Source organism: Molothrus aeneus, chromosome 3, assembly GCF_037042795.1.
Source record: "Molothrus aeneus isolate 106 chromosome 3, BPBGC_Maene_1.0, whole genome shotgun sequence".
Classification (NCBI taxonomy): Eukaryota; Metazoa; Chordata; class Aves; order Passeriformes; family Icteridae; genus Molothrus; species Molothrus aeneus.
The window spans coordinates 64,499,918-64,512,846 of NC_089648.1; the positions used below are offsets into that span (position 1 = coordinate 64,499,918).

General features: G+C 44.8%; 1 protein-coding gene across 2 annotated transcripts in view; it reads right to left on the reverse strand.

Moving 5' to 3' along the window:
* DCBLD1 (discoidin, CUB and LCCL domain containing 1) overlaps positions 1 to 699 on the reverse strand; it is a 46,352-nt gene extending 45,653 nt beyond the window's left edge. The window contains exon 1 of one of the 2 annotated variants that reach the window (XM_066545786.1): positions 273 to 699. In XM_066545786.1, the coding sequence (XP_066401883.1) occupies positions 273 to 699 (427 nt within the window). The remainder of the gene's footprint in view (positions 1 to 272) is intronic. The other variant, XM_066545787.1, reaches the window with a different exon arrangement.
* Positions 700 to 12,929: the final 12,230 nt, after the last annotated feature.

Here is a 12,929-nt window from a genome sequence, read left to right on the forward strand (position 1 = left end):
AAAAAAAGTCCTAATTAACAAATATCAAGAAAGTCGTAGTATACATTTACGGTAAGGCTGGTTACCACTTTAATCTCGCAGCTACTCAGACACAGGGATAAACCCGGCGAGGATTAACCAGGTCAGCTATATACAGCCCTGAGAGCAGCTCAGGCTACGCTCCCGCAGAGCAGGAGGCGAGGACGGCGGGGGCAGCCCGCCGCACCCCTCCGCTCGCCCCCAGCTCCCCGGGGCCGCGCCTGCCGAGCCTCCCCGCCCGGCCCCGCACTCACCCAGCGTCTCCGCCCGCAGCCAGAGCGGGGCCGAGGCTCCGAGAAGCAGCGAGAGCAGCAGCGAGGGGGCGGCCCGCGCCCCCCCGGCCGGGCCCATGGCTCCGGCTCTCGGCGGGGCGGGCAAGGCACAACTTCCCCACTTCCCTCCTGCTCCTTTCTCTTCCTCTCCTCTTCCTCCTCCTTCTTCTCCTTCTGGTTGGGGCGGCTCCGGAGCCAGCCCGCGCTCCCGCGGAGCGGGGCGGCCGCCTCCCGGCATCCTTCCCCCCGCAGGTGTTTCTGCGGAGGCGGAGAAGGGGCCGTGCGGGGCTGCCGCTGGCCCCGTGCCCCGCCGGTGGCCGGGCTGCAGCGCTGCCGCCTCCCGCCTCCCCGGCCTGGGGCTGGGGGTGGAGAGAGGAAACGGGAGAAGGGGAAGCGCCACAATTCCCATTGGGCTGCCGCTCGGGGTATCTCCTCCTCCTGCCGTGGACCGAGGGGCCGGCGCGGCCCCGCCGCCCCCTCCCCTCGCCGAGCGCTGTTCTCCCGCCCACCGCCGCTCCGGGTGCTGCACCGGGGTCGCGGCGTTTCCCCAAAGCATTGCAGCCCCCGGCATCGCCTGCGAGCCCCCGAAGCTGGCCAGTCACGTACATGCCCACACACATATATACACGCGCTCGTATATGCGAGTATGTTCTTGAGGAAACAGGATTATTTTGCCGTTCGCAGGCTGATTCCCAGGCGTCGCTCCCGCTGCCGCGGCGGGAAGGGGCGCGGGGAAGCCGCAGGGTGTGTGCGAGGGAGGACACGAGTGGGGCCGGACTCTCCCGCTTGCCCCGTCCGGCCCCTTCAGCACAGCTGGGGTCGTGATCGGGCTTCCCGGTGCTGAGGAAGTGTCTCCACGCAGGTTTGCAAGCCGTGTGGTTAGCCTGTGCCAGCGTTGTCTGTTTCAGTTCTGGGCGGAATTAAATAGGAGTTTTCTAAAGTATGCTGTGGGCATCTCTCTCTCTGTCCAGCTTGACTGTCCGGCTCTGAAGAAACCTGTGGCACAGGGAGGGTTGCAGATGCACGACAGGGAACACAGTGCCAGCAGCTGCAGGAGACCCGAATGTTAAGCAGGCCCTAGTGGTTTGCCTTTCAGAAATACCCCGGAGAATGGAAGATGGGCTGTCTGAATCTCTACAGTCTTTTTGGGGATGGGTTGCTGTGAGGCAGGTGAATTCACACTGCTGGCAGGTCAGGAACACTGTGCTGCTGTGCTAAAATGAAGTACAGAATTAACTTATATGTCGGAGACAACATTGCTAGATTTTATATTATGTTAGAAAAAGTCGAGTTTGGTAAACCTTTATTCTAATTGAGCTCTTGTTTTGTAAGTGTTAATGTCTGTTTTTTAACTTTTCAGACACCATATGTGATCAGGCATATTTTTTGCCATGTACCCAGTACATTATATTCCTGGTATATGTATTTAACACACGTTGTTAGTATTTGAGACTTACCCTTCTTTTCAAAGAGAGTTTAAAATCTAGACTAAAATGTTAGAGATGATATAAGGCAGAGGGAGTGTTTGTTAGTGCAGCAGTTTGGTGGTCAGACTAATCCTCCCCGGATTTTGCCAACAAATGCCAGCATCCTTCTGGTTGCAGGGGTTGGGATGGGTCACTCTCTTCAAGACTGAAGGCTGAGAGACTTTTAAAGAGGAGCAGTGTGTCCATGTGAATAAAAGTGGCCTGTTCTGGTACTTGTCTCACAGATTGTCAAGAGCAAATCCATACAAATGAGAGTGATTATGGAGACAAAGGGGCAAGAAAGTCAAACTCTGCAACAGCCTCAAGACTAGATTTAGAGACCCCACAGAAGTGGTGAAAATATTGTGGTCACAAAAAATAATTTTTCCAATACAAATTCTGGTCCAAAACCTACAAACAAGACTGAATGGAATAAATGGAAACATGAGGGAGAGAGATGGATAGGATAATACATGTTGCAAATACATATATCAATAATATGTTGCAAAACATTTATCACCTTTGAAAGAGTGGTAGCTGTTGAAAAGTGATATAACAACATATGAGCATGCATTGTTTTGTATTAGTCTCAGCAGGCCATCAAAACCAGTCAGTCCTGCATGGGTTGGTACTGGGAATTATACTGATTTGTATTCCATCAACTGAGATCTAGAATATATTCTCTAGTAATAGTGCCAGTTTCTAGTTCTATTTGTTAAGAGTTATCATAAATATGGACAGAACAGTCCTGCAGGTCAATCCCAACTAACCTTAAAGAAGCAGTACTGTGATAAACCAGCTTTGGTGATCTTGGGCAATTTAATGTGCAGAACATTTTGCCATGGAGCTTGCAGATAATGTCACTAGTGCTGATCTCTCCACAGAACTTGGAAGCTTGGTAATTGGTAGAGGCAAGTTAGGAGCCTTGGAAGGCCAAAACAGTTTTTGCCGGTCACACAGCTCTAGAGGCTTGGAAGAAGGGGGAAGGTAGGTTGGCAGATACCATGAAAGGAGGCTTTCTTCATCTCCTGGGCGCTGGAGGCTTGGCAGTGCCCTCTGAGACAGAGAGATAATGATTCAATTCACAGTTATTTTTATTTCAATGATTTGTAGTGAAATGATAAGTCATGCTCTTGAGACTGGGGCTGTAAAATGTCTGGGAGTGGTATTTGTTTTCCGCTCACGGCCAGTGAGGAGAGCACTGGTGGAGGGAAAGTGTGCAGGCTGCCTTCTCAATCTCACCCCTCTGGCTCAGCCGGGGCTGGTCCCTTGTCCAAGGCCACGTGTTTCCTGCTGCAAACCTGCAGTGCTCAGGGGGAAGCCCTGCTCCTCTCGACGGTGTTGGGAGCACAGCTTTCCTATTGACTGCAGCAGGATAATAATAATGCAATCAGTTGAAGTAGCTTCTGTATTATTTATTTTGCTATTAAATTCTCATTACTATGCCCTCTCTCTGTCAGTTTTCAATATGCTGTAGGCAAAGAACTTACTGTCATCTTCCAAGATTAAATAATCATTAAGATGAATGAAATAGTCTATAGCTCTCAAAGTTGTTATTCACAAGGAGGACTTGTGTAACCCTTGTCATCTTGCTATACTGGTTCATGTGTGCTTTTCCAAATTTCCCTTCATAAGGAGGAGAGTTAAAACCAGCTTTTAAATAAATATAGTTTTAAAGGCATATGCTTTAAGGCAGAAGATTAGTTCAGAAAGAAGGCATACATTGAGCCTCACTAATATGTTGTCACACGGTGGGAGTTTCACAACAGGAAAACTCCCTGCCAAACCACTTCTGACAGCTTTTTGCAACTGATTTTGGTCACTAACACTGACTTAATTTGGAAGAGATCTGATTCACCCAAACACATTGCTACTTTTTAGCATGAGCATATGCCTTTCCTTTACAGGTAGTTTTCCAAGGGTATGAGTTAGGAGTATTTTGTGTGTTTGTTGCAAATGGTATTAACTGAGTCACCCGCAGCTAGATAATAATGTGTCTTATTTCATTGTATGGATACCTTTACTGTGCAGCCACCTGCAAATGAGCCATTGAGTTTTTACTCCACAGACCTTTGACCCCAGGATGAACAAACAGCGAGCAAGGACTTCAGAACAAAATCAGCTCAAAACACTTCAGAAGGTGGATGGTCAGTACTAGGACATACCCAGGTTTCATTTGTAGACTTGTACAGTCTCTAGCTTCATGGATTCACTTTCTTGACCTATACTTTTTATATACTGTTGCATAATGGCATATAATACACAGAGAAAGAGCTGCTTCTAAGCTGATGTAAATCATCCGATGAGTCCTTGTGTTCCTTGTGTGATGTTAAACTGGCAGTTCTCTGGGGCAAGAGGCAGGGGAAAAGGGAAAAACACACTGCAGAGCTCTACTAAGCTTATCTTGCAAGCTTGACACTGTATATATTCTTCCTTTCAAAAGCATCTTGTTCTGTACAGGTTCTAGGGGAAAAATAATAGAAACCAAACAATTTATACAAAGAGGTTTAAGTTTCATCTTAATGGAGCAGTCTTGCTTTTGTGCAGCTAACAGGAAAGTTCCTGCTCTTAGTAAGTGGAAAGCTTTTCCTTTGCATAGAAGAAGGGGGAGGAATTGAAAACACAATGAGGTGGAGAGGACCCGAGGTTACAAATTACAAAACAGCAAGAACAATTCTAGACATTGAGAGGTATGTTAATCTCTTCATTAGCAGAAGGATAGCTTGCAGATTGAGAGGCCTTTTAGCAGTCTTTATATAAGGGCCAAGTTTTGCATTTTCACAGGGGCAAAAGCAAATGGTACAGTGGATTTACAGGATAAAGCTGAGAACAAAATGCTGTGGTTGCCGATCTCCGTGTTTTCAGGGACTGTGTTCTGCCAGAAGTGTATGTGTTAGTTATATAAAAAATTCAGAAAATAAAACACGTAAGGTAAAATCATTAAATGCATCTAGATGCAGCATTTGTATAAACTGCATGAGGAATCCTCTCTGTTAAAAATGATCAGACTACAGCAAAATGAACGGTGCCACAAGGCTGTGGCATGCCTTAGAAAGTTAGCAAATTCCTTGAGATATACATGAATTATTTTGTGTATGTAGAGTGGAACACGGACACAATGCTGTATGCTTTGTTTTTATCATTGGAATCTAAGGCCTTGCCCATGGAGCAGCATGGACGTTTCAGCCTGTAAAACACCACCCTCCACTAAGGCCTGCATACCATTAAGCCATGAGGAGTTGGACTGACCGCCAGGACTCCTCTGGATATTCACCTAGCTACTGTTGCAAAAAATTTCGCAATTTACTCATTGGAATTAGAAAAAAAATCTACTCATTTGTAGTTGGCTGTGGGGCTGTGCCCTCCCTCTCAGAGCCAGCCTGGGTTCTAGTGGAGTTCATGTTAGCAGCTTCCCTCCTTGCTTAATGTAAGCATCCCTCTGCAGGTGTGAAAATGCCCAGGAGGGAAGGAGTCAGTAAAATAACATTTCCACTTTTCAAGTAGTTCTGAGCAAGTAGCTAAGAGGATATCGTGACCGAACGCTTCCTCAGTATTTTAAGGCAAACGTGAGGCAAGAATCAGACAGAACAAAACAAAAAAAAAATCTTCAGATAGAAGAAACAGTTTAACTTACACTAGCACAGGTCATTGCCTGCATCCATATGGATGACTCTAGTGTCATTATGTAATTACACTGGTAGCAAAATCCCCAGGGGGAGAGACCATAAATATTCTTAGACCTTAAGAACACGGAAAAAGAAATAACAGGCAATAAATTCCGGGAGAGAAAACTAAACCGCAGCAGGCTTCAAGACTTTTGTCTTAACCATCGGGCTTGTCTGAGTGGGGGTGATAGCAGGGCTCTTCCCAGCACTGGTAGGGAATGTCTATGGGATAATTGGATGCTAAGAGATAAGCAGCCTCATTCACTGCAACAGCAGCAGTTGGGTGTAACTCTAATGAGAGTCATATAGGGGATGAATGTGCACTTTTCATCACTTTAATTGCTGTAACCTATCCAATCATGTCACCTATTATGATGTAATTATGAGATCAAGTTGAAGACTAATCATTTGTCCCACTGCCACATATTTTGCAGTTTCTCACAGCTGCTTGGTCGACATAGGTCATAATTTTTCATACTTTGAAGGAAAAAGAAATAAAGTTGCTAATCATCTGGATTTTGAAGACAATCAACCAAATATGCTATGCTGCTGTCAAGAAATATGGGGCAGAACGTTCCTTTTCATTTAAACATATTGTTTTAGGGTTGCCTTGAAAAATATTATGATCTAGAGATTCATGATACTTTTTGTCAAAACAGAGCCCACTGTTTTATAATTTGCTAGTTTGGCAACATCCTTGGTCATGGTCAGTGACAAAGCTCTGATGGTTTTTATTGGTGTTTTAGAGAGGTTTTGTGATGCTCCAAGTCCTCATACTTTTAAAAAATGTCAAATTTTGCCCATTAATACATCGGTAATTTTTAACAGTAACATGTTTGGAATTTTCAAGAGGGAGTTCACAGCTGAATTTGCACAGTCTGCATTTTTTTTCCATGGGAAGCAAGCAGTCTTAATCATTTACTCATGTTTATGAGGTTGCATCCAAGTAGGAGCTAAGAAATTACTTGAGCAAAATATGAGGCAATCCAGTGGTCACTTCCAGGAATGACCAATTATGTTTGAATCACATGTCTTTTAAATAAAGTTAGCAATTGATCTAGTTATAATCTTTCCCAAAAGGTGTGGAGTAATGGGAGATGAATGCAAATAAGCAGGACTTGATAATTTCTAATATAGAGAGTGTGCCACTTATGCACACTGGAGAGGGCAGTTTATGTGCTGGTTTATTGATCATGATACTTGTGTCTGTATAACTAAAAGAGCTGAAAACAAATATAAGTTTGAGCTGAGTGACTACTTGGTTTAAAAGTAGTCATCCAGTTTACTCCAGATCTAGCTTGTCTTCCTAATTTCAAGGGTTATCATGCCATGTTGCAGTTTTCCTGCAGTGTATGATATGAACTCAGTCTCAGGAGTTGAAAAGTAAGACCCTCTTTCTCTTCAGTTCATTTGTTCCAAGAGAGAGGGATGGGAATCATGCTTATTAATTTAGCAATTATGATGTGTGGGAATGTGGTCCCTCCCCCCTCCCTGTGCTCTGCACAGGCCCTGTGGAAGTCTGCACAGCAGTAAGCCAGTTATGCAGAGTGGAAGCACAGGTCATAAATCTGCAATAATCATTATGTAGGGAGAAAAAGCTTCTTGTGCAACTTTTCTGCATAGCATTGGGCCACTACGCCAATGAATCACAAGGTCAAATTCTTGTAATTCATACTGACACAGCTGTGGATCACAACTGTATATATAGTTTAAGGATTCATTGTGAATTCCTTTTGAAGCCAGGCTATTTATTGAATGTAAAAGCCTGATCAAATGTAATCTGTCTCTGTAAAAAACTTCTTGCCTTTTTGCAAATAATTAGAAAAATGTGAGTTTGAGTGAGTATTTTCTCCTATTTTAATTACTTTAATTACATTAATGTACTATTGTGCCTGTTTATGAAATACAAAAACTTAGACCCTGCTTTAGGTTCCTTGTCAGAGATGACTGCACAACAGAAAGTAAATATATCATATTGGTGAACCCTCAAATCTGTTTTGAACATTCTTTCTTCATAAGAGAATAAAAAAACCCCAATAATTCGTATTTGTTGCCACCTAAAGTTAGGTTTGTGTGGACACAATATAATTTCTCAGATATTCCTTCCCAAAGCAAGAACGTTTAGCTTTCTTTTGTCTTTTTCTTTTCATTAAAGATACTGTATTCTTAGTTATGACAGACAATCATGCTGGTAGTTGTTCTTTGCCCTGGGGTTCATAAATGGTCCTAAAGGCCTTTTTCCAAATGTTGTAGACATAGTTGAGCTCAAGTTAGGTCTGCCTCCAAGATTTAAATTCAGCCTGTATTTTAATTTTTTGCTCTATATCCAGTATGGCATTTGTCCACTAAAATCAGTTGTTCTTAGCCTCCTTCCCTTGAGCATGATGAAGGTTTATGTGCAGGGTGGTGGGGTTGGGCTGACTGTCCATGTGGATTCAGCCCAGGCATGCACCTCCTGGGGCTGCTTGCCTGCACAGGTGAGAGATATAAGGGCCAGGGCCAGGCATCCACTGTGTGAGCAGCTCTGCTGCCTGGGCATGTTGAGTTCCCACAATAACATTTATCTATTTCATACACATTTGTCCTCAATAGCTTAAAAAGTTTGCGTGAACCCTTCATGGCTTCATTCTCCAGTGGATGAACAGAGCACCTGGGAACAAGGAAACCTTCATTTGTCATGAGCAGCCGGGGCAGAGAACAACTGTTTGTGGCCAAAGTCCCTGTAAGAACCTCCACCACCCAGCCACAGTTCCTCACGTGCACAAAGAATCAGACAGCTTCACAGAGGAGATGCTTTGGGACAGTTTGGGTTAGTCTGGCACAAAAGGATTCAGGATGCACACCCAGAATGCCAAATGGTGAGCAGGGTGTTGGTGAAGTCAGCCACAGCTAAGACTGTTATTGACTGCTCCAACCAGGCCAAACCTAACCCTGGTAATAATTACCTGCTCAGGCTCTCCAGTTACCTCTGCTCTCAGAGAAGATCTGAGTCCCTGCAGTTTCTGGCTTTCTCGTGCAGCACCCTGCTCATGGGGGATTTACAAGGACTCAGCACCTTTTCAGGAGTTACCATAATCTTTTAGGCTCAGACTTCTGCTGTGTACATTTGAATATTGTACCATTTATAGGTATTTGACTTCCTGTTTAAATAAAGATGAGCATGGTATATTAATCAATAATTGGGATTCATGTTAGCATGTGGAACTGTTTTCTAGCTGACTTTGTAGCTTTTACTTAGAAAAGAGAGCGATCAAATGGGTTTTGATTAGTTCTCATAGCATTATCTGATTCCTCTCCTATACTCCCACCAATATGCTCCTGTTACCAGGGGTCTAGAGAGGCAAATCCTATCCTCTAAATGAGCAGGAGCAGGAAGCCCAGCTGCTCTTCAGCCTGCCTCTCAGTTACCAACCACTCCAGAGCACATGTAGGTAGTTTCACATTGGCTTCTGCTGGTTGCAGCCTGGATTTGGTGGACCATGAACTTTCACTTACTTCCTTGCATCTTATGCCCAGTATTTTTTATTGATGTTCTTTGTTCTACGTTACTGTCCCAGGATTTTTGTTGTTGTTGTTGCTGCTGCTTTGATCTGTAGAATTACATTAATGCAATAAAATAGCAAACACTGAAGCAAAGGAAACTGTAGGGGGATAGAACATAAGTAAATAAAGGTAGGATAGAAAGTAATCTTACCCCCTAAAGAGTTGCAGCTGAGCCAATTATTAAGGATTAGGAGCAGGCCTGATTTTAACAGGCCACACCTGTAGCCAATCAGAAGAGTGTTATAAAAGAGTGGATTGGTTGGCTGAGGGGAGCTGGAGTCAGTCAGCTGCTGTGAGGATAAGGAAGAGTCAGTGCCTGGAGGAGCTGCCTATGAGAACTATCAAGAAGGTATGAAACTCTAGCAATATGGAGCCCTTGCAATGTAATTCCAATAGAACTCTTGCACTATAATGACAACAGGAAACAAAAACAGCATGATAGAGATACCATAGTCATAGAAAATAATAACATTTGCAGACAGCCATTCTACCAAGTAAAGGCTAACTTGTTGCTACATAAGGAAAATATTTATAGCTGTTTTGTTTTATTAGTATTATAAAGACACATTTATATACAATTCCTCATATGTATTACATTTATCTGAAAAATTTGTGTGAAAGTGCAGTGAACTATTTTTACTGGTATACAGACATTGGAGTAGATCTACCTGGGCACTCTGTGCGCCTGGAATCTCCACTAAATGAAACATCACTGCTTAGTAGTCCTGTTTGGGCAGAGTCTCATTGTTCAGATTAGTTCTTGGGCCTAATCTAAAGTACCTTGACATTACTGGGGGAGCCTCTCTTGATAGCAAATGTGTTTTGGTCCCATGCTTTCTAGATTCTAGTGCTGTAACATTTCAAGATGTTGCTGTATGCATAGTTCTTCATTCTGCTCAACTTCTGCAACTTGCAGAGCAATGGAATACTGCATGTGTCTGCACCTAATTTAAATTGCTGTTAGGATGGTTATTCCCCAGTACACTGGACTGAGAACACAAATGCCCAGGGAGGCTGAAGGATATGGTCTTTACTTAACCTGTGCATTATTGTGAAAGGGCACATTAACCTTTTTTCAGAGAATAGTCTTTCTGTGGTTTGTGCTTTAGTAGAAATCCAAAACATGGCTGGAAAATAAATTTTAAAAATATAAAAAACAAAACCAAAAACAAACCAAACAAACAATCCAAAAAACCAACTAAAAAAAAAAACACCAAAAAAACCACCTCCCACCCCAACCTAGCCAAAAGAATCTTCTCAGAAATAATTGCTTTAGTTACTGTTTTAAAATTATTCATTCTCTTATATCCATTTTGATACAGAGGTTTTTCTCTTTTTAGTGCATCCCTTTCTTTGAGCTCCACTGAGTCCTTTCAGCCTTAGAAAAGGCAAATTATTGTGCTTGTGCGTGTAAATAATACTGGAAAAATAATGTACTTTTCATAAACCAGTTTAGATCTTTAATCTTGGGAGCATAAACACATGAACCTGTATGACATCCCTTGTTTAATGTTTGTCCTGTCTTAGCCTGCTTTGCATTGAGGTAGTGTTTGTCATTACAGCTTAAGCATGTAATTGTACTGCAAATCTTTTAGGAGTCCAGATGTGCTCACAATTAAAGGCCACCTCTTACTATTTGTGTTATCATAATGCACAGAGAGGTCACTGTTCTGTTGTGCAAGATCACACTCAAACATGTCATGAGCAGCAGACCCTGCTCCCCAGGCTTCCCTCTATTAAGGGACAATGATGTATCAGACCTAAATTTAGTTAACAATAGCAGCTGTTAGAGTGAAGGCTCAGACCCACTGGGTCAAAGGGTTCCTTTCTTTGCCTCACTTCCCCTCTTCCTGGAGCTCACCTGATGTTGTGTTGAGCTAATTCAATTTGCTGAGGTAGCAGAACGTTCTCTTGACAAGGTGGATGGCTTTCCGCTGTGCTGGGGACCTGAATTAACTCAGGAGAGGATCAAAACAGTGCCAGAGCTGGTGCAAGGGGGAGGGAAGGACTGCACTGCTAGGGCAGGAAAGGAGAGGAAAGCAGGTCTGGGACCATGCCAGGGAATGCCAGAGCTGATGTCCTTCACAGGTGATAAATCCTCTCGGCATGGGATGCACCCTCACTGGCAGCGTGCGGGTGTAGCTCTGTGTGCCCTCCTTGCTCCGGCATCTGCCTGGCTTCTCAGTAAAGACAACTTCCTGAGGAAGGAAACTTCCCGCAGCCTGAAGGAAATTTCCTCAGCAAAAGAAAATAAAAAAGCTGGTTTAACACCCAAACCATCATCTTGCTGTGATTCTGACAGCATGGCTGTGTCAGCTTGGGGGTCAGCACATATGGCTGTGGGCAGATAATACTCAGGCTGTTTAAAAGCATTGCAATTAATTTAAAATCAATACATCTAAATTCAAGTGACTGCTGCTGCAGTCAATGGAGTTGGCAGACTCAAATCAGTGGCGTTTTGAGATTCTTGAATGATCCCTGTGGCTCTCAGCTACTGGTCCAGAAGGGCAGGGGTTCCCTTGCTCTGGGATGACACCTGCCCTGAGGGCACACCTGGGATGGGCTTCCCCATTCCCCCAGGGACCCATGCCCTGGAGCCATCAGCCCCTGCCCCAGGGGTGCAAAGTCAGGGCCACTCTCCATCCCTGGGCAGCATCCCAGCTTTGGCCTCTCTGTCCCCAGGAAGGTGCTGGATGATGGCCCCTGGCTGCCCTGCTCTTGGCTGGGGGTGGGATGGGCTCTGCCCTGGGAACACCCTACCATGGTACCTGATAAAAACAGGAGCAAGCTCCCAGACTAAAGTGAATTCAGCTTTTATGATAAGAAAAAGAAAGGCCTAAAGCATGGCAGCCCACAGGCTGAGCAGGAGCATTCCTGTTGAGGATGCTGCAGCACCGGCGCTGGGTCTTCTCAGCAGCGGTGTCCCTGATGTTCCAGATGGAGCAGCCCAAATTCAGTGGGTCGGAAGCCCCTTTTTATCCTGCTTTTTGTCCCTTTGAATTGTTTTCTTTTTGGATCCTTCATTTGCATGAAGGTTTAAGGTGCTTGATCGGCCCATTACAGTTCTGTCCAGGCTGGCTCGTTTTTGCTTGGGGGGTGCTGCACTTTGCTTAGGTGTGTTATGCTTATAACTGCCCTTTTAACCCCTTTTACAATATAATAACCAAACTAACAGTACATGCTTAACCATCTATCAACTATTTTACATCAGTTTCTAACCTATTTTTGACAGTACCTAAACACTGCTAGTCCTGGGTGAACATCTGGTGCTCCCTGCAAGAGAGAGGGTGTCACTGGGGACCTGTGTTTGGGGAATGGGACCAAGGCCCATGTTCCCCATAGCAGGGGATTGGGTGCATGGAGCGGTGTGGCCGGTGGAAAGTTACGCCCAGGCTAGAAATGACCAGCCCGTCTCCAGCCAAGGGGGCGCTTCCCCAACACGAAGTCGAGTAATGCGCCTAAGGCAATAACCTGCCTTGTGGACGTAGGCCGCTATGATACTCCGAGCCGCAGGATTGAAGAGGCGTCTCTCAGTTTCTTCGGGGCAAACGGGTTTATTGGATATGGGGGAAACCGGGAGTGAAGGAGAAGAGAGCTGAGAGCCCCGAAGTGGGGAAAAACCCCGGATTTTAAAGGGGATGGGAGGGGTGAAGGATGACAAATCAGGAGAGGGAAGGGAAAAGATACATCGGGGATTGACACAACAACAGAACCAATCGTGGATAACTGAGGGAGGGGCCCCGGTCCCTGAGCCAATCATCCGACACCCTGGCCAGAAGCTTCTGGAAAAGGAGGCAGGGGTGCCGGGTGACAGGCAGGCAGCCAGGGGTGGGGAACAAAAATGATACATTTGATAACCATGGTAACTGGGGAGGGGTTTAGGGATTGACAGATAACTGGGAATAGGGCAGGACCTTTAATATGAACAATGGGGGAACAGAACAAACACAACACAAACCACAACA